This window comes from Crassostrea angulata, chromosome 3 (assembly GCF_025612915.1).
Source record: "Crassostrea angulata isolate pt1a10 chromosome 3, ASM2561291v2, whole genome shotgun sequence".
NCBI classification, from domain to species: Eukaryota; Metazoa; Mollusca; class Bivalvia; order Ostreida; family Ostreidae; genus Magallana; species Magallana angulata.
The window spans coordinates 35,317,424-35,340,200 of record NC_069113.1 but is presented as its reverse complement, the minus strand read 5'-3'; the positions used below and the strand labels follow the sequence as shown (position 1 = coordinate 35,340,200).

Below are 22,777 nucleotides of genomic sequence, written 5' to 3'. Positions count from 1 at the left end.
AAAAAAAACATCATGTTCTTGTCATGTAGACAGCACTGAAGTTGAAATTGTCACATTTATCCCAGATCAGAAGAAATGATGGCCACTCCCCTCTCGTAGAAGCTGTGATCCTTGCCCGACCCTTCTCCCTCCGTGTCAAAGTCCAGCGTGAACAGTAGGTGGGAGCGGGTGGCGTTCAGATAGACCGGGAGGGTCACCTTACCCGCCACCACTTTGTCTGCATCGGTCCTTGAAAACAACATAAACTCCGTCAGAACCACAAATGATAAAAAAAAATATATAGATTTTCGCAAAAGCTTCATCACAAATACTTGAAAAAGCATCAATTTTTTCTTGTGTTTTTAATGTTTGGTTTTTTTTTTGCCTCTGAAGCAACACAGCAAACAATTGAAGCTACACGTAGAAACATGAAATCATTATAGTAATTCTAAAATAATTTTATTTGTCAAAAAAATAACAATTTCAGGCTTGCTTAGCACAGTATTTACGGCTTTTTTTTGTACTGTACAAACATGGAAATTCCGACCCACTTTCTCTTGATTATATAATAACAGAACAGGGACAAATTTGAAGGACACAATCAACAAACTGAGGCAGTATAGGGCAATTAAACAACGAAACTCCAAGGAAACTACAGTCACATTACCTGGTATAGACACTGAGAGAATGAAAGAAGAAAAAACACTACTGTACACATTGAAAAACTTCATCATGTATCACTAAAAGGTGCACAATATAAAACAAATATGTATCTGCAGAGATCAGAATCAGAGGAGTTTGACAGAAATCTTGTACACATCTGATCCAGCGGAGCAGGGTGACTGGCAGCTCAGTGGAGATTGTGGTACTGAGCTGTAGCTTGTTCTTCTTACAGGTAGTTCCCTGGAGCTTTAGACCTACAACATTTATTAACATTTCATTAAGAGTTTTGATATACTTCAGGATTTATAATGACAGCAACAGTTGATGTTTCCCAATTTTAGCTAAATAGGGTTCTATACACCTCCAACATGTTAAAACCATTGATAAGTACAGTACATTAACATCGACCTGAATATTTCTTTCATGCATTCACATGTATTGATTGTCGCTGTTTAAAAAATTGCTTGTTTCACCAAATTCATCGAATTTTTAACGAGAAGTTTTATCGTAAGTTGAAGTTAGCCCGGTAGGATGTCACTCGGCTTTCTACTAAAATGCTATATAACTTTCACGAACATACCTTGAATTTGATTTGTATTGTAAACAAATAAATTCTTAAAATCCATATTGTGAATTCAGGGAAATCTTACACTCGCTCAAGTATACGCTAAATTACGGCGGCGTGGATCCTGAAAAGCCAGATAAAAAAATTCTTATTTGTTCGGACGAATAAGCTATTTGTTCTGTCGAATTAGGATTTGTTTGGACAAATTATCTATTTGTTCGGACAAATAAGTTATATTTGTATATAAAATTAGCATTTTTATGAGGTAGTTATCAGACTATTTGATCTGGAAATGATGTAGATTGTGGAGGGGGAGAGGGTGTGTGATCAAGCTACCCATTACCTGTTATGTCGTTTTTCCTTCGAATGATAACGCCTAAATGTTATACATTGAAACTGGTCTAAGACCAGACAAAATGGCCAGTTTACAGGAGGTTCTGGTTTGCTGAGGTTCCGTAAAAACTAGCCATTGTCAAGGAAATGATGCCTTTGTTTGATCCATTTATGATATACAGGTATAATGCTTTTTGTATTACAACTTATTTTTAACTTATAGTCAATTATAAGATTTTAACATTTTTTATATGTTATCGAGAAAATAAACAATTCATATTAATAATGATTGTATAATATTTTACAATTTTACAGTTGATATGTAAAAGTAATGAGCAAACATGATCACATAAAGAGAAAACCAACGTTGTACAGGTACATGTACAAGTCATGTTTATTTAGTTCAAAGTTTCAGAAAACAGCACTAAATTAATGTTAAAAACATAGTCGCATTGTTTCATCCCCTTTTATCACTTTCATCATTTACAAAACTTGGAGGCTGATTCCGTCTGCTCGATCTTGCTGAGGAGAAACTTGATCATGAGTCTCCTGTATCATGCCTTGAATGCCCGTATGATGCCTTGGTCCAAGGTTGAAGTACGGATGTTGTGTTGGCTGGGAGGAACATGACTGAGGCGAAGTTCATGAGAATGAGATGAGGCGTTGTCAAGAAACATCACGATGTGGCGTATCTTTATTTTCAATGTTGAGTTGATTTCACAGCTCCAGGTGTAGAATATTTCTGACATAATCCATGCCTTTTTGTTGGATTTATAGCTGACTGGCAGGCTTTCTTCTCTGATGTTTTTGAAGCAGCGGGGTTGGTTAGCTTTTCTCCTGTTGCACTGCACGCAAACATCACTGTTAGTCTGTCCTTTGCACTCTTGCCACCCTTGCAGGAAATGTCTTTGGTGTTGAGAGTTTTGTCTGGAAGAGCTCTGTAGAACAGTTGCGTTATCTTGATTCGCATTTTATGCCGGCAAAGGTAAGAAATAAAGATTAAGTACACCTTTGTTTGGTTTCTTATGTAGTGCAATCAAATAGGCGACAATAAAATTTATCAAAATTCATGAATAATTTGACAAACTGTAGAATAACAACTTAAATTCGGTTCAACCTCCCTCCCCACAACTCATCTATCAAATTCACCGCCCGAATGTGAAATATCATTCGACACCCCTGTATTTATACAATATCTGACATATTTTGCTGCCAGAATGTAAGCTCAAGTCTCAAAATCTCTCAAATTTTGCAAATTTTCGATAAAGAGCGATTGTAATATCATTTGTTCAATTTTAAAGGTACTTTAGAAACACCTGCGTTGCCTAAAATGGGCCTCTCCATTGGTATATAGAGGGGGACGGAGGAGTGGGCAAAAAAATTATTTTTCAGACCCCCCCCCCCTCATCGAGTAAAAACTCCGGGATCTGCGCAAGATCTTGTAAACCTATTTAGATTTTTCATATTCGCATATCCATGATTATGAAATCTCTTCCTCTCTCTTTTTTCTATCTCTTTTTTCTCTATTTCACTCTTTTTCTCCCTTTGTTATAATAGTTACTTATGCAGGCCCAATAGCTCATTAATCTGAACAAAAATCCGAACAATAACTAATCTGTCCGAGCGAATCCTAAATAATCCGAAAAAATAAGTTGTTATTTTTTAACAAATAGCTAATTCGTCCAAACAAATCATAATTCGTCCAAATAAATTGCTAATTCGTCCGAACAAGTCCTTATTCGTCTGAACATATAACGTCTTTGTCCGAACAAATAACTTGTTTGTCCGAACAAGTGCTATTTCGTCTGAATAAAAAGCTATTTCGTCCTAACAAGCCCTAATTTGTCCGAAGAAAGCCTTATTCGTCCGCATAAATAATCTATTCGTCCGAACAAATAACATTTGATCTTGTTTTTTGACAGGCATTGAATTTTTTTTATTTTATTTTATTTTTATTTAACTTTATTTTAATTTTGGTTACAACAGAGAATATAACATGATCATTATTTATTTTATATATAAGATGATATGACACATCTCCTGCGACCCTTCCATTATCTAATAAATTTGCCTGGAGAATAGGCTACATGTAAGACGATATCAAAGACTACAGTATTTGACATTTTAATCCCATGAAAGCATCCTGATTTTTGTTGTATACACACTTTTACGCTCGTTTATCCAACCGGAAAAAAATCTAACATATGATCTCATAACAGCTGGTACATTTTAAATCTATAACCTGGTTTTAGGTTTAAAATATGCCAGCTGTTATGAGAACATAACAAGGTTGTTTTAGTTAAGTTTACAAATCATTGATTTATATACCTGTCGTGAGTGTAATGTTTTCTCGTATTATACATATTTGTTTATCAGTATATTATTTATAGAAATATATTGCACATCTTCAAGGACAATGTAGCTCACTACTTCAAGACTTTTACTTTTTAAGACACAACGTCAAAAGCCGGCGATATAATATATTTTATAAAAATTACCCTTAATATGTGATGTTATATATTTATTTAATACTTAAGGTAATGGTCCATACTCCACTAGATAAATAAAATGCGTACAGAAATTTTTCATATTTTTCAAACATGTATCTGAGGATATGTTCTCATCAAATTTTATCCTGTTGGGTGGTCCATCGGTATTATAAAAGCTAGGGTCGTTGCTAAAAATAGAACCGATTGCGGAAAATGGCGCTTTTTCATACATAAGAAATATAAGCCTAAGCCTGAAATTAGAATTTCACAAAATAATTCTTTGACTTATATCCTATGTAAAATAAAGGAATTATTATTTCAAAACAAAAATTTTTATGTTACACTTGCTTATTTATCAAAAAAAGATAAATCTGCATACAAATGAGATAAAATGAAATAAATTTTCAAAGAGAATTTAAGCTCTTATAATTTTATTTACGTACAGAATTCTCAAAAATTTTGATATTATTTACACATTAACGCCCTTAATCAATTGGAAATAAAATTACCCAAGAGATCGGCCTTTTCAGGATCACAATGGGCGTATTTTGGGTAAAAATCATTAAAATATATATTTTGAAAAAAGATCCGTAAAAATTAAATTGTGCATAGGTTTATTATTTCATCACTCTAAAAAAAAAAATGTTTAGATTATTGTTAAATAGAAAACATGATTTAAACAAACTGTTGATCAATCTGTATTATCTAGTCCGCAAAAGATTGTATCTTTGGATATCGGTAAGTATTATGAATCGAGATCGGTATTTAGAAATTGCAGTCCCACGCTTGGATAATGCTAACTACCTGATATATGCCTGTAAGACAAAACCTCTATTCAACTTTTTTTTACTGGTTTTAAAGACTGTTCTTAAAATGAAATAACTTTTCTTAAGCGTATGATTTTAATTCTAAAAACATTTTTTGTGGGAAAATATATCTATGCTCGTTGCTAAGCGAATATAGAATATAGATGAAATAAGTCAAATTATTTCCCCTTGTGTATTTATCTCCCTTATGCACTGGAATATAGATCTCGGTCAGGATGTTTATGCATCTTCAGGGATTAACGTTCAAAGAATTGGATTAAGTTCAACCTTGTAATGAATTGATGTTTATGCAGGACAAAAGTAAGCGGTATGTATTTTCAAAACGAGTACTCAATCGACACAACCCAGTCAATTTCTCATTTCGCTGAGTAATAGGCTAATTGATTGCAGTTTTCAGGATTTTTAATAGATTTGTTTTGAATTAATTTCAAGGTCAGCTTGATTTTTTTGTTTTGAAACACATGTACACCTTTTAGCGTTAGGTCTCGATTAGATCGGGCACGGAAAAGACGTAATAACGCGTGAATTACGTCAGACGTTGTTTTGTGACGTATGGATCATTACCTTAAATATGTCTGAATATTTTTAAAATACTATAAAGTTCACCATTTCCGCCTTTGTTAAACAAAAAATAACCATTATCTGACAAATCTAGAAAATTTGTCATACAAAATAAGCAACTTTGATAAGACCCCAGGAACAAACCAGAAGGTAAAAGGTTTTTTTTTTTATTTGACCATTTGATGCCTTTTAGCAAAAACTTTCATATGTGGAACAGAAAAAGAAATCCCTAGGGCAGAAGTTTAAAAAAAAAAAAAGTGAAATTTTGTTCAAAATTGATCATTCAAGCAAAATTCCATAGGGTCCTATGTTAAAAATGAATACAATTAAGATTACCCCCTTAACAAAAGATTTGGTAAATGTCTGATTTACATATTAAAATAATTATTATATCAGTAAAAATTCATGTAAAAAAAAATATTAAAAAATCGAGGGCAGAACAAATTAGACCCGGTCTCGTTAAATGATTAAATTATTTGTGTCAATCGATTTGGTTGTATACCACCATAGCTTATAGATAAAATGGGGCTTGTAAACCGCAGATCATTAGTACAAATCCGCCGTGAGCTTCTGTTCAAATAAACTCATATCATATTTTGAAAATCATAATTTGTATCCAAAATTGCATATGTTTTAACTTGTTTGACTTGTTTTACCTATACATTCTGAGGTCACCAGCGTCATTTTATATATAATTCATCCTCTTTATTTTATATTATGTAATACGGGTATATCAAAATTTAATAAGGCATTTAATTATACCTCATTATGATACTTCTAATTGAAGCGTCATCGGATTAGTCCAGACAATCACCTTGAAAGACAAATAAAACACAGTTTAGCAAAGGAATATTTCACTCATTGCAAAACCTCTTGTTTTTTTATTTTGAAAAAAAAAATTAATTTCTTCGAACGGTTAATCATAAACGAACTAAACTACATGTATATGCATGATTTCAGTTTGTAAAAGAATTTAATATAGAAAGGCATACATTCAATTCGTATTTGCTTCAAAGGGGCATGGTCACGATTTTGGTCGAAAAATATTTTTCCGATTTTAATGTTTACAATGCTTTAGTGAGGCTTTTTTAAAATAATCAGCCAAACTTTGAGTGTCATTCGTTGCGTTTTAAGCGAGTTGCAGAGCTTATAATTCTTTGCTATGTTAACAAAGCTTTTGTTTACATTTTGAATGTAAGAGTAAAAATTACAATTTTAGACGTAAAATGAATGTGTTTAACGTTAGGAACTGTTTATTTATGCTTAAAATGAATACGAAGATATACAAATTAGCTTCAAAAGGATTTTTTCATTGTTAAATTGAACCTATTTAAACAAAACAGGCCACGAGCCTTGTTTATATGACAGAGAATTGTGAGCCCTGTATCTTGCATATAACTCTACGACAGACGCTCAAATTTTATTTAGTCATTAGAAATGCATTACTAAAGCATTGTAAATAATAAAAGCGGAAAAATAAAATTTTCTGTTTTTCTTATTTGCAATGCTTTAGGAATGCATATCTTCTTATTCATTTTAAGGATGAATAAACAGCTACTAATGTTTAACAACTTCATTTTTGTTCTAAAACTGGAATTTTCACTCCAACATTCAAAATGTAAACAAAAGCTTTGTTTTGCTAATAGAAAGCTCTGTAACTCGCTTATAACGGAACGAATGACACTCATATTTTAATTGCCTATTAAAAATGCTCTACTGAACCATTTTAAACATTAGAATCGAAATAATAATTTTGACAAAAATCGTGATCATGCCCCTTTAAGTACTAGCATCATATTCTTTCGTGAAATTCTTTTCCGGTTAATATGTTATTGATGACATTGTGGATCCTCAATTGCAGGCACAACATAAAGCACTAGTCTTCTAAGCAAAACTCGAGTACAAACACGGCTAAAGCAAATTCACGGCTATAACGAAGAAATCTTAAGACTCCCGCTGACAAAATTTTAACGTATCTTACCATTTATATAACTAATATTTACCGTTGCAATTTCATTGAAGATCTATGCAGAACTAAGATGCATATATAAAATACACAGAAATATAAAGACACTTTACAAAAAAATTAAATGAAAAAGTGATATTGAGATTTTTGCATAAGGCGGTGATTTTGATTTTATAACTTACGATAGTTTGAAGTACTGTCAGCTGATGATTTTAAAATGAATTTGTCATAGTTTTTCTTACAAATTTTCTATAAACGCATAACGAATTTTTGGTTATAATTACAAAGCTTTTTTCTATGGTCCCTTGAAAATAATGCCATAAAAGAGTTTTGCTGTAGTATTGTTGTGCTGTGAATGTTTAATTAATTCAGCAAAATAATTATAGCAAAAACGTATATCGGATAAAATACGGTTAAAAAATATTTTTAAAAACCTCAGGTAGTACAAATGTTTACTAAATAAAACTCACTTGATTGATGTGATTCCCGAGTATTTACGTGACCAAAATGTAGAAATGATGATACTGGCTGACCGAGTTGTATACCCTATTGAGCAATCTTGCAAGTTTGTGAAATCTCTGTATTCTGCAATCCGCTGTAAAACAACTACTATATAAGAAAAAACCCTAATGATATGCATTTATCTAGTTCGCTGTTTATCCTAAAAAGATTCGACACACTTTTGTTTTAAATATTTTTATCTTTACAATATGGACAGAAATCCTTACTTTTTAGACTCGAATAAGAACATCAATATTTTTTTTGCAAACTATGCAGAGTGGGAGGGGGGTTTATATAACCCAGTCAGTGGTTTTGCTGTAACCATGAAAGTTTAGATAAGTCACGAAATACAAGTAAACACGCATAATTACCATATCAAAATAAAACCCTATTTTCAAAAAGTCCATGGAATGAGTAACAATATTAAATTAAGAAAAAACAATACTCAACAAAATTGCTTTACATTTAAATATATGATTTTTTCCAAGTGAAAAATATTTCATAAGCCAGAAATAATAATTTCTCGAAACTATAGCATGTTTGATAACTATTTTCTATAGGATTATATTTTCTTCAATGTAATTTAATTGAATATAATTCTTAATCAATATCTAATATACCTGACAGAAAGTTTTAAAATATTTCATCATAAACGATTGATCAGAAGGAAAGTATTCAAGTTCAAAACCCATCGTCACTTAACATTTTGTTTAAATACATGATTAAAAAATATCCAAATATTTAATTATCAAATGTATCCACTGAATACGTTTTTTTAGCTGTACATCAATTATTTTCCCGTGGCATCAAAAAAATAGTCTATAAATTATAGTTTCACAAAGTTCGTTTCAATTTTAAACAATTCTGTTATTAAATACTTCTTTGCCGATAGTAGACCAAATACACTTTTTAATTTACATTTTCTTATACTAGACAAACATTTGGTAATTGTAAGTCTGACAACACTGGAGTTGTCAATGGTCACATATATCCAAGATCTTAGGAGATGAAGGCAACTCCTCTCTCGAAGATCCCGTGGTCCTTGGCCCTTCTCCCTCTATGTCAAAGTACAAAGTGAACAGTTGGTTGGAGCGGGTGGCGTTCAGATAGACCGAGAGTGTCACTACACCCGCCACAACTTTGTTGTCAGCATCAGTGTGTAAACAACAAAGCTCAGTTAGAATGATAGACGATCTGTGTTTGCAGAAGCTTCCTCAGAATCAATTGAAGCGATTGAAAAAGCAATATTTTTTTTTTCAATTCATGTTTTTTTTCTTTTTGCACTGAAGCTACACTGCATTCAATTGAAGCTACGGGTAGGCAGATAATAATTCAAAAAAAATCTAATAAAAAATAATTTAAGGTTAATCTCAAGTTAACTTGACACAGTATTTGATTACATTTTTCGTGTACTGTACAAACGTGTAAATGTCGTCCCATTTTCTCTAGATTATACATGTATAATAACATAACAAGGACAATCACTAGAGATTGTGGTGGTGCTAAGCTGTAGCTTGTTCTTCTTACAGGTAGCCCCTGCAGCCTTTGACCTACAACATTAAGAAACATTTATCTAAGATTTTTTTTATTTTTTCATTTTTTGTTCTTGTTGTTTTTTTTTCAAAGATTTATATATACATGTACTCAAGGATTTTTAATAACAGCAACAGTTCAAGTTTCATAATTTTAGCTAACGATATTAAAATATACCAAAAACATGGCAGAATTGTTCCGTTTTATTAGAGAGGTACGTCAACATTTTTTACATAAATTTAGTATATGGAACTAATTAATTTTTTTCTACTGATTTGTTTTTCCATCCTAATCTCAGCATAAATGAAAGTACTGAAAGGACTGAAAGACGGGGTTAAATTTATTAATTTTGCAATAAATTTTCTTTAACCGTGCTATCTGGAAGTAGTTTTACTCCTTTTCATATATTCCTACGATTGAAACTACTCGATCATTGTTTTTTTTTTGTTCCGTATTTCGTGATAATTTCGAATATTACATTCAAAGCCAAACTTTATTTAAACAATTTAAAAATTAAAAAAAAAACTCATTGAATAAACTTTCATAGGTAAAATCGTTGAATCACTTTAGAACTATTTCTTATGAGTCAACGATTACTCCGGATGCATTCGTCCATCATCGGGTCATTCCGTAGAAAGGCCGGATGTAAACAGAGTAAAAATAAACATCAATCGCCTTATTCGTTTTTGTTTGAAAGAACTGTTAGACTTATCTTAGAAGCATGAAAAAAGATAATTTAACTATTTTTCAAATTATTGATTCATATTTATCAAATCTGTGTACAGAACGGTCATGGTAATTTCTGCATTATTTTTCTTACGCGGGTTATGTATTTTTTTTTTGCAATGTCGGTACCTTCATAACCCGAATGAATCATCAAAAAGCATTTTATTGTTTAAATCTCTCTCTCTCTCTCTCTCTCTCTCTCTCTCAAAATTTCTTTGACGTTCGTTAATAAGTAAACACTAATTTGACATTGATGCAAGGTATGTGTAATTCTTAAAGCGCTCGCCACAACGATAGCACTGTAAAACATAGTATCTGTAGTTACCATCTTAAGTTCTCTTTGGCTATATAATGAATATATAGACATTTTTTACAGAACTCAATATCATTGCTTTTACCGTGGCGAAGATCAATCAATCATGTACGAAATAATACAGAACGTAGGAGGAGGCGGGCGATCCAAGTCTTGTGAAGCGAGGTATAATGATAACACGTATATATAAAAAAATCATTGAAAAATTGAAGTTGAATCAGGGGTACTAAGGGCTGAGAAATTTTCTTCCAGCTCATGGGCGCCGCCGTATTGGCTGCCATACATCTGTTGGACAAAGTTAAAGCAATGTAAACTGTATTTTTTAGAATTTTATTTTGCTGCAAAAACCTGCTATTATGATAAGTCTTCATATAATTTAAACTTTTATGATAAATAAGGTTTGAAAAAAATCATTAATTTTTGTCAAAGGAAATAATACTCTTCCAAGGAATATATAGCAAATCAATTTTTATACAGGACGACCATAATTTAATTTTGCTCCAAATAAGGCTTTTAACGGCCTTTTCCATAAAAGTATGGCTAACAGAAATTTAAAAACCATGATATTCTTGTCATTTTAGTAGAAAAGAACGTTTGAGTAAAAAAAATATTAAACATAAAAAATGCAGCTCATATTGCTTTAACTCTTTCATTGAATGAGTGGAGTATTTCTGTGTGTATTGTCCAATAACTCTAATAAAAACTTTCCAAGTCTTCAATGGAAAGTAATTTAAATGAAAACAATTGACTATACCAACAAAATATTTTTCAACAGTGATTAAATCAGGAGATAAGACTAGTATCACGTATGTCTTTAAGTTATTAAATTATTAGAAGGAAAATAAAAACATTATTAAGAAACCCATCTTTATGATATTGAATTTAGTATAATAGAAGAAATATAAACTTATAAATAATAATAATAAAGAAGATATAAAAAAAATCTTGAAATCTACGTCTTTTTTTCGACTTTTCCAGAAACACAATTTATGCGTTTTACGCATGAACAATGATGTCATAATGTGGACTCAATAAGAGACGTTTAGTTTGACTTTGACTTATGATCTGAGTAGGCAGATAGACCCAACTGTCTGCATTCAATATATTACCTATATATTAATCTAATTTTCAATTTTTTGTTTCAAAACGTCTAAAACCTATGCACATGTTTCATAAAAAGCAATATAAATTTGGTTTAAGATCATTATCTCAGTTTACTCATATGTAGTTCATTATTGCATTTTATTAATTTTTATCAAAATAATTCAATATAAATCGTCAATTAATTGTAAGTCACATAATTAACGGGGCAAAGAAAAGGTTAAGCTCCAGTGAAATTAATATTATATTCCATTTCTTCAGAAGCGTCGTGATTATTTATATAATGGATATAAAAAGGCAAAAAACTATTCGGGTCGTAAACGAGCAAAAAATTAAATCTAGATTATTTCAAAGTTCTATTTCTTGGTAAATAAAAAAAATCAACAATGTACGATTACGTAAAATTTCAATGTAAAAAACTTTTACATAGAAAAGCAGGCATTAGCGACATCTTTGTATTAATAGAGTTAAAAAAAATTTCACACGTAGAACTGGACGTATTTTATATGGGTGTTTGTATAGTTCATATTTTAAATAAATATTTTTTTTAAAACAACTCTTTAATTCCTTTGTCATTCTAATACAAACAGTAAGCATCATGCAGAAGACTTGACACCAACTGAACATTCCCATTTCTATGCATACGTATGGTTTCCTATTAATAAATTGTTTAAACGGTTTAAAGATATGTCTACCGTGTGAATACTTTGGAAGGAAATATGTATTATTTCATATCATCACACAGTATCTATGATTTCCTTCAAACTAAAAGATACACTTTATCGCATTCAAATTCAATCAACATTATTCTAGAAAACAAGATCACGACAAGGAAAAAATGGTAATGTTTCTTAACAATGACTAATATATTACTCTAGTAAAATTGTCGTATGTGTTAATTTTTTTCTTTAATGTAGCTTATCATAATCAACAATGTTTGGGTCTTGTAACGAACATCTTAAAATACCGTTAAATACGACGTATAAAACTTTTGTATTCAGTACTGTGTCTATGTATATGTACCAATAGTATGTAGACACTTACATTTATATTTCAGTTCTAGCATTGTATTTCAGTATAATATCCAAGCTGTTGCAAAGTGCAATATTAAGTTTCACATTTAATGAAATACCTTTGTATATATAATGATTCTTCAAAGTTATCATACAGAGTTATTTACCAGTAGGAACTGAAAGTTGCCGAGCTTACAAGTGAGTGTTGATTTTGTGCAAGTCTGCCTATTTTTGTGTTTTTGTTAAAAAGATGTAACTTGTTATTGGGTATACTTGGGATAAACATGTACTTTTAAATTTATCTTCATTGCCTTCAACTTTCTATCTGTTTGTCTTTTAATCATAACTTCTTTTAAAGTGAATCAATTCACTTTTAAACCAAGATATGGTGGCATATTTCTGCCATCCACATAATTTTTTGGTCAACATAGCTGAACACGTTAAGTCAAGATAACTATCTCGTCCGAGATAAAATCTACGTAAACTATACGTGCTGTACTGAAATTGTACAATGACATTTTTATGAGTTTCAGGATGTTGTTGATATTTGTGGTACTGATGATAACAATACAGTGTGGATCATGTGACAAGGTGTCACCAAAACCAGGTCTGAAATTATTCAGAGAGGATTATAAAAGCGTGGAGGAGACCTGCCTGGCTGTGGGATTCGTCAGAAACAACTGTAGAAATACTACTGAGACGAGTATGACTTCTTCGTGATAAGTTTTAAATAATTGCTTTGTCGTTTTAAACGTTTGTTGCAAGAACAAAATCAATAGATGGACATATTTATTGAACTCTTGAATTATTTTGCTTCTATCATCATACAAATACGTGTACAAATTACTCTAAGACAAAGAATTTTTTTTATGTGGAATAATTTGGAAAATTACTTTTAAAACTATAATGTATTGGTACTGGGATACAAGTAAATACATCCCATACATGTATCAGGTATATCTTATTTGTTAATGAATATAATCTTTTAGATCATTGGGTGATTGCTTTTGATGTTTAATTAAAAAATCAAAAATCACATGTACATGTTTCTGACCTATATTTTAATGATGATTTTAGACCACCGAGCGGTTGCATTTGATGTTCGATTAAAAGATGATAAAAGAAATCTTGCAACAAAAGCTCGGGTTGTGTTCGAAACGGTTGATCTGAACGAAGGACAGGGATACAACGTCTCTACCGGAATTTTCATAGCCCCTAGCGGCGGGATCTACGTGTTTGACTGGACCACTCTTACATTCCTAGGCAAGATTGCCTACACTTCACTTGTCGTGAATGACCAGTTTAAATCATGGAACTATTGTCGTGACGTGAATTCTAAAACCCACCTTCTTTGTAGCAAAATGACAGTTGTGAAGCTAAAGCAAGGAGATAAAGTTTGGATCGGAGTTTTTGGTGGACCAACTAATCTAAATAGTCAGTACACGTCATTCTCTGGCTATAAACTGTAATTGATAATAAAGAATTACAAGTCTTTTCTTGGTTAGTCCTTACTGATAAATATTCAACATACAGCGTATGCAAACTATTTTTATAATTTTGACAAAAAGAGCTCTTTTATTTCTATTTATGTAGTGCTATTTTTGCACAAATTGTTGCAATATTGAATTCCTTTTTAATTTTTAAAATGTAAGATGTGTAGGTATATATAGATTGGGTTGTATGTCACTATAAACGCTAAAATTAATAAGCAATTTGCTTCATGAGTATGGAAATTTCCAGTGAAATCACACGACAGCAGTTACATATATTTAATAAGCCAAAGCTAGCTTTTACCAAAATTAAAGTCTGGATTTTGAGAGCAGTTTTCTCAAGACCATATTATTTTTTCAACACAAAAAATTATTCTAATATATCATTGAAAATTCCAAACTTTAGGAAACACAAATCTGAATAGTTGATCAGATCATAAAATGAATCAAGTTCAAACCCATTGCCAGGAAACATAATATATCAATTTTAAAATAGTTCAGATGTACAATGAAATGAAATATTCGTTATGAACATCTAAGAATTACATCCAGGTAGAGCTCCTCCAGACTCCAACTGTTGGCCTGAGCCATGTATTGTCTGATGGCTGTGGTGTAAGTCTCGGGAATAAGAAGGCTTTCTAACCATACACTGAAATTCTATAGAAATAGAACATGATGTACCTGTATTTACATCAGCCTCATAGCAACTGTATTAACAGGCATACAATTTTCAACATCAAGAGTAGTTATTTTAGGCAGACTGTAAATACATCAGCCTTCAAGCAAATATATAAAACAAGCATAATATTTTCATCTTTAAAAGTAGAAATTATTTTTCTAGGATTTATGAAGCGTACAAGTAAAAATTTAACTTAAGTTTGTAGTTTAACTTTTTGTATTTTTTTTAATTTCCTGCAAATTCTGCTTGTTTTTTTTTAAAGAAAATTTATTTTTAAAAATCAGAAAGTGAGATTTTTAACCAATGCACATCTTATTATAATTGCCTATATATTCGATCTGTGCTGCCCGTAAATACTACTTCCATGTATCATTGATCAGCATAGATTGGGTTTGAGTCCAAACTATTCTATGAACATATATTATTTCTATTTAGAAATCGGAGAAAAGAAGCTGATCCTTTTTATTTTTGCTTCTTGCATTCAACCAACATTTTTCCACAGACAGTCATTAACAGGCTAAATAAGTGGGTTTTTTTTTTACCAAGGACAGAACTGTTGTTTTACACTGTATAGTTATGTACATAATAAAGAAATAGAAAAGTAGACTGCTATTGAACATCTACAGAATTATTGACGACAATTGATTGATGTGTTAAGTACAATGTCATGTACAATGATGAGCGTCATTCTAATCCAACGAGAAAATAAATTGGCCAAAAAGTCACCGTAGTGTTTCTTTATACTCTGTTCTCGTGAAAATATAGTATTTAGTATACTTTTATTCGACGGACCTCTTGTGCATTTTTATATGGTTTAGAACAGTTACAAGCATATGCCGGAATATTTTTCAATGTACATTAAATACACTTTGATAACCTGATTGAAACAGGGAGTATAAGTGGGTTTCTTTATTGCATTACAAAAATACATATAAAATTAACAATTTTTATTATTTGTTGTCATCGGGGACAAATCATTAAGAACTGCACTATCCGACAACCGATCCCATGCCTGAGAGATATCAAGCCTGATGCACATTCAGACAGTGCGGTGACAAGATATAGACTTTATTAATAAAGGAATCTGATTCGATGTATGACTGTTTCTATTTTTCAAACACGATTAAAGTAGTGTCATTAATGTATATTTTATTCACCAGACTTCTATTTTGATTTTTGTCTTCACTGTTAATTGCCATTAACTCGAAACATGTACAACTAATGCACATAAACAGCATTTTATCGCAAATACCGGGTATGCAATCTATAGTCCGTGTTTATATAGGCAATTTAAAAATATTGACTGAGAACTTATTGAATACTCTGTTTGTGTTGTTGTGTTTTATTCTGCAGAATTGACCGAATAGACCAATCAACACTTTACAAAAGATATGTATCCTGGCAGCCATCTTTGGGGGAAAACCAATACCGGTATATATCTTACAGTAGCTTTTGTAGTTTTAAGGGTTTATAACTTTGTCATTTGACATTAAAAATCTGTTTCCGTTCTGTATTTTGATTGCCCCAAGATGGGGCAACACATATATTGAAGGAATAAATTAATTTTAAATGATTTCATCACAGGACGCCAAAAAGAGTTGACTGCATAAAGAAGAAAAAAAGTTTGTTTTTTTGCTTAACCTTTGGGTTGACTAATCAAAGGGAAAAACTTTTTGCAAAGTTTGGATTAGACTAAAAAGGTAACGCAATAAACCAAAGCTAAATTTGGTCAATGACCCAATAAAGCCTCGTGCATTTATTCGATGTTCAAATACATTGTAATGTAATTTTTCTTTGCTTCGTTTACGCTATGGCATCATTGTTTCAACGGATGATATGCAAAGAAAGTCGAAAATAGCTTGTTTAAGGCGTTATGCATATGAGTATGAAAACAAGATTGAGTTAAAAGCTGGTTCACAAAGGTAAACTGTAATATTTTTATGACTTCCGTCGGTCAGAAATCGTTATGATTAAAGCATAAACTGTTTTTCTTTATATACATTTAAAATAATCTGTACTCTGTTTGACTTACTAAATGTTTGAACTACAAAGTACATATTTTTGTACCGATAACTTTGCTTAATTTTTTTTTCTTTCACGCTTTTTCGGGCGTATTAAGAAAAAATATGTCTAGTAATATCCACAGCATAGGTTTGAGATAAGATTATTAAATCAGAAGCTTTTTCTTTGACCATTTTCAATAAAATTTATCCCTGAATATATGCCGTCCAGGTTGATTGATTTATGCATGATTATATTTAAAATTCTGCTTTTAAAAAATATTTCAAGAAGTTAAGATGAAATGCAGCCAAATAGTGAAATCTGGCGTCATTTGTTGTTTCAATCATTTTCAGACATTTCGGTAAACTACATGCGTAATCTGTGTCAATTTTCACAGATATTGTGGTCTTCATGGCTTTCTGCGCATGGACTATCTCAATTAATAGACTTTGTATATAATGCTAATATTTAAAGCATTTAGAGCAGGTTTTATACTACAAATAAAGTACGATGTATATGGTAAGTGCTGTGAGCAAACTACCTATAGAGTTTGTTGCTGCTCGAATATTTACATTTGACTTACTTGTTTACTTGTACACAAGTACATATTGACTTGAGAAGAGGTTGGGTTATTTTCCACAAGAATTTCTTCAAGTTTATGTAATATCAGTTTTCAGACATATTGGTGAAACAAGACTCATCGATGAGGGATAGTTGTTAAAACCTGATTATTGAATCATGATCATTATTTAAGGTTGGGACTGCCTATGTTTACCGCCAACTGAGATTACAAAAGCAGATATATACAAAATTTTGAAGATTTATAAATTTTAAAACGTTCAATAAGTTTCCAAGAAATTAAAACATATCTATGTCAATATACCTACAATAAATTCATTACTCATGTTCTACGTCAACATTTCCTTATCATGTTTAACTTAAATTTTTAATTTCTAATTTATTATTCTTAACCCCATATTTATTTTACTGTAAATGTTGCAGATCGCAAGAAAACTAATCAATTATAATAAAATACCTCAATACAATGAGAAATATTTGCAAAAAAACGACCGGACAGTTTACATGTTGATAAGACGATACAGAGTATGTCTGCATATTAAGTTACAATGTATAACACAACAAGTATAGGTCCCTATACGATTCCGTACTTACGTACTCATCAAACTAAGAAACAAGTTTATATATATATACTAATTTCTGGTATTATTTTACAGTTTAATGTCCAAGCTTTTACAAAACGTAAGGTGATAAAATACTTTAATATATATGATGGTTCTTCGAATTTATTATTGATCATATTTTTTTACGATTAATAATATACTATCTAGAATTATTTTCAACCTAATATCCGTCTCAACCGATTGCAAATTCCTTAAAAAGAATCAACATACTTGATACTTCAAGACTCCATTTGACTTTTACATGTAGATAAATTCATATCTACTTTTACATGTAACTTTACTTTGGAAAATTTCAAGCTTATTTTACAGCTTACACTCTTATTACAAATACCTAATAGATTGGTTTTCTTCGGGGAAATTACCAGTTATTTAAAGTCTGTTTCGGGCTGATTGTTTTCTCTTCGCTAGTTCGTTAAGAACACAGATAACAGTTTCTAGTGTTTGTCACATTTAAATTTTGTTCGAAATCATGATTGTATTTTCTATTTAGCATTTAATAAGTAAACAAATCAAAGGTCTGAGCTTTGTTTACAAAAATATGATTTTGGGTTAGATACAACTTGCATATATCTCGTGCATTGACACTCAAATGTATAAGTAACTTATATATGTGATTATCAAAAATTTTGTTCAAATTCATGTCGTTGCATTTCATAGGATAAAATATTGCTGTTCCATTCCCAAATATCTCTGCGTATCATTACGTGCAATACACGTATAAAAAAGTTCCATATTCTTAAGGCAGCATATAATCAGTGTAAATATTTTTTATTTGATATTATGATTTTAAATTGATACCATATCTTATTTTAATTAACTTCTGAATATCTTAATAAATATATAAGATAAGTTTCAGGATGTTTTTGACATTTCTCGTACTGGTGGTTACAATACAATGTGGATTGTGTGACAAGGTGTCCCCAAAACCAGGTCTGAAATTATTCAGAGAGGATTACAAAAGTGTGGAAGAAACCTGCCTGGCTGTTGGATTTGTCAGAAACAACTGTAGAAATGATTCTAGGACGTCTAAGACAAGTAAAAGTCATGATCTAAATGATAAGTGTATGCTTTTATCGTGTCTCTTGTTCGTTTTTGATCGGAGTTATAATGGGGTTTTTTTAATTCATTTTTTTATGTTATTTTGCCTTGGTTCGGGAACTGCATAAAATGCTTTATTTTATGTACATATGTAACTAATATTCCGGTCCATTGTATAAAAAGCTTCGGAAGTGACTTAAAATTATATTCTACAAGTACTGTTAAGAAGTGGCATATAATGATACATGGACGTGTGTCTGACCTATTTTCTTAATATTGTTTTAGATCACCGAATGGTTGCTTTTGATGTTCGATTAAAAGATCATAAAAGTAATCTTGCCAAAAAAGCTCGGGTTGTGTTCGAAACAGTTGATCTGAACGAAGGACTGGGATACAACGCCTCAACCGGAATCTTCACGGCCCCTAGCGGCGGGATCTACGTGTTCGACTGGACAACTCTTACATTCCAAGGCTATTTTGCCTACACTTCACTTGTCGTGAATGACCAGTATAAATCATGAAACCATTGTCGTGATTTAAATTCTAAAACATACCTTTCCTGTAGCAAAATGGCGATAGTGAAACTAAAGCAAGGAGATAAAGTTTGGATCGGAGTTTTCAGTGGACAAGCTAACATGTATCAGCAGTATACTTCATTTTCTGGATATAAACTGTAATCAAAATACACACTGAAAACTTTTTAAAAGTATTTCAAGCGATGTTTCAGAAACTTTGCGAATCATTCTTGTGTAATGTTCTTTAAATAAATTTTCAATACACGACATGGTATTAGAATATTTATAGTAAAATGAGTTAAATGGCATTCGAGTATGAATACACGCATTCGTTTAAAACTACTTTCAAATGCATTGTTCAGGTAATTAAATGTCCGGTTTAACTTGATCAGCGAAGACTGACCCCAGGCTTCCAATAAGTTGAAGTTACCATATATGGAAAATAAGCTGTTCTTTCTATGTCAACAATAATTTAGTTACGTACTTATTTTTCATTACTTTTTTATGGATAATTAAATGATTCAAATGTAGATGTAAATATAAAGAGTAAAATGCTTTCTTTGGTATTTCATAAGGTTCCCGCGCTGACGAGGGTAAAGTGTTTTTTCGTCTGAGCTGGTCACCTTTATATTTATTTAAGTTTGTTAAAATTGTGGTCCACGGGGATAGGATTGGGCCACAATGGCCCAACCCTATCCCACAATTTGAACAAACTTGAATCTTCACTACCTGGAATGCTTCCACACAAGTTCCTGCTTTTCTAATCTTATGTAAAACTTGTTCCCCCATTAAGGCCCAATCCTACCATGGGGATCATGTTTGAACAAAACTGAACCCACACTACCTGAGGGTGCTTCCACACAAGTTTCAGCTTTTTTGGCCATATCGTTTTTGCGGCGAAGATTTTTGAAAAATACTAACAAATTTCCAATAATCCGCTAGGTCTAATCTAATTAAAATTAGATCTTTAATCCGCTCCTATAAATAGATCGCTACGTAGCGATCTTTTATGAGCAGATTTAATTTTAATTAGATTGCACTAGGTCCGTTCGTCACTAAAAGAATTTCTAGCCTGGGAGAGTCGGTTCCAAAGGTATTGATCACATCATAATATTCAAAGATACTTTATACGAGTATACACATACGTAATTTCCGGCAATTGTTCGCCTTGATATTAAAATAATCAAAATGAATTTTACAGTTATTTTTATTTCGTTTAATTATGCAAACCCTGCTTGCTCCCCAACAGCTAGTACGCCATCAGCGTCATTGATTAATGTGTCGAACTATACTTTACATGTACATTTACATGTTATCACAGACAAAGACACTTGAAAATGTAAATATTCATGAATAGATGTCGATGAACTGCTACCTAAATGTTGCTAAAAAGCAATTAAGCTGAACACTACTCGTAAAACGTCTCTGAATCTTAGCCGCTACCCCTACAACTCCTTTCTGTAAATGTAAACCTTTTAACAGTTCCAAAAAAGTACTTTGCTGTACGGGTCCCATCTGTGTGGACGCATCTTTTCTAGCCGTGTTACTCTGTTGCATTGTAATTATTAATATGAACTAAATTCAATTCAGAAGATATATACAAGTTAATGCATAAAATTCAAACAGAAAATGCAAATAGAACATAGAAAAAAAAGCAAAATCTAAGACAACGTAAGGAATACTACCAATACACGTCAGCCACGAGATCTGAGTTTTCAATATGGTGTCACAAAAACTATTAATTTCTTTGAAAATTAAATAAATTACCATGACAATCCATCCCTCTTTAAAATGTTCAAGCAATGCACTCCTTGCTTTACCACGGTAAATGTTTGATTGCCAATGTCTGTTTGAACAACAATCAATATTTATAAGCAAATAGCAAAGAGAATACTGAGTGGCATTGTTTCATATAAGTGAAATTTCTCAGTGAAAAGACATAATACAACACTGACTGAAAATATTTATTAAGCAAGAAGTTATTTCCAAATTCTAGTCAGGATTTTGATAGCAGATTTAAATAACTTGAAATATAATTCAATCAGAAAAATCAATATCAATATATCAGACATACAGAATTCAATATTCTAACCTTAATCGAAAAAAAAATGAGAAATTTAAAGTTTAAAGCCTAATACTACAAAGACATTTCCAAATACATCATATAATATATCCCAATAACCTTATTAGTTAAAAGGAGTACATTAAGCATTTCTCTTGATGTGCAATGCAGAGAACAGAAAATACAATGAATAAGTTTTTCACAGTTTTAAACAATCCTTCTTTTTTCAAATGGTATTTACCAATACATAAGCCAATAAAAGTGTTAACAGGCATTTTCATATAGAAAAAAAACATCATGTTATTATCAGTCAGACAACACTGAAGTTGAAATTGCTACATTTATCCCAGATCAGAAGAAATGATGACCACTCCCCTCTCATAGAAGCTGTGGTCCTTGCCCGACCCTTTTCCCTCTGTGTCAAAGTCCAGCGTGAACAGTAAGTGGGAGCGGGTGGCATTCAGATAGACCGGGAGGGTCACCTTACCTGCCACCACTTTGTCTGCATCAGTCCTGGAAAACAACAATAAGCTCCGTCAGAACCCCAAACGATAAAAAAATATAGATTTTTGCAAAAACTTCATCACAAATACTTGAAAAAGCATCAAATTTTTTCTTGTGTTTTCAATATAATTAATTTTTTTTGCTCTGAAGCAACACAACAAACAATTGAAGCTACACGAAGAAACATGAAAACATTATAATAATTCTAAAATAATTTTATTCGTCAAAAAAATAAAAATTTCACACTTGCTTATCACAGTATTTACATAATTCCGTCCCACTCTCTCTAGATTATATAATAACAGAACAGGGACAAATTTAAAGGACACAAAAGACAAACTGAGGCAGTATAGGGCAAGTGAACAACGAAACTACAAGAAAACTACAGTCACATTACCTGGTATAGACACTGAGAGAATGAAAGAAGAAAAAAAAATACTACTGTACACATTGATAAACTTCATCATTTATCACTAAAAGGTGCACAATATCAAATAAATATGTATCTACAGAGATCAGAATTGGAGGAGTTTGACAGAAATCTTGTACACACCTGATCCAGCGGAGCAGGGTGACTGGCAGCTCAGTGGAGATTGTGGTACTGAGCTGTAGCTTGTTCTTCCTACAGGTAGCTCCCTTGAGCTTTAGACCTACAACATTGATTATCATTTCATTAAAACATGATTTTGATAAAATACAAGGTTTCAATTGATAGC

At 31.6% G+C, this 22,777-nt stretch overlaps 2 protein-coding genes and 1 pseudogene across 2 annotated transcripts; 2 read left to right on the top strand and 1 right to left on the bottom strand.

Moving 5' to 3' along the window:
• Positions 1-24: 24 nt before the first annotated feature.
• On the bottom strand, positions 25-22,730 carry LOC128176854 (cytoplasmic dynein 1 heavy chain 1-like). The gene is made up of 2 exons (XM_052843399.1): positions 22,615-22,730; positions 25-228 (listed from the first exon to the last, which is right to left on the bottom strand). The coding sequence occupies exons 1-2, from the start codon at positions 22,728-22,730 to the stop codon at positions 57-59; spliced, it is 288 nt and encodes a 95-aa protein (XP_052699359.1). The 3' UTR covers positions 25-56.
• On the top strand, positions 12,681-14,090 carry LOC128175113 (complement C1q tumor necrosis factor-related protein 2-like). Its single transcript, XM_052840525.1, has 3 exons — positions 12,681-12,768; positions 13,104-13,273; positions 13,648-14,090. Exons 2-3 carry the CDS (start codon positions 13,105-13,107, stop codon positions 14,037-14,039), a joined length of 561 nt encoding a protein of 186 aa, XP_052696485.1. The 5' UTR covers positions 12,681-12,768; position 13,104; the 3' UTR covers positions 14,040-14,090.
• Positions 18,699-19,754, top strand: LOC128175114 (complement C1q tumor necrosis factor-related protein 2-like; annotated as a pseudogene).
• Positions 22,731-22,777: the final 47 nt, after the last annotated feature.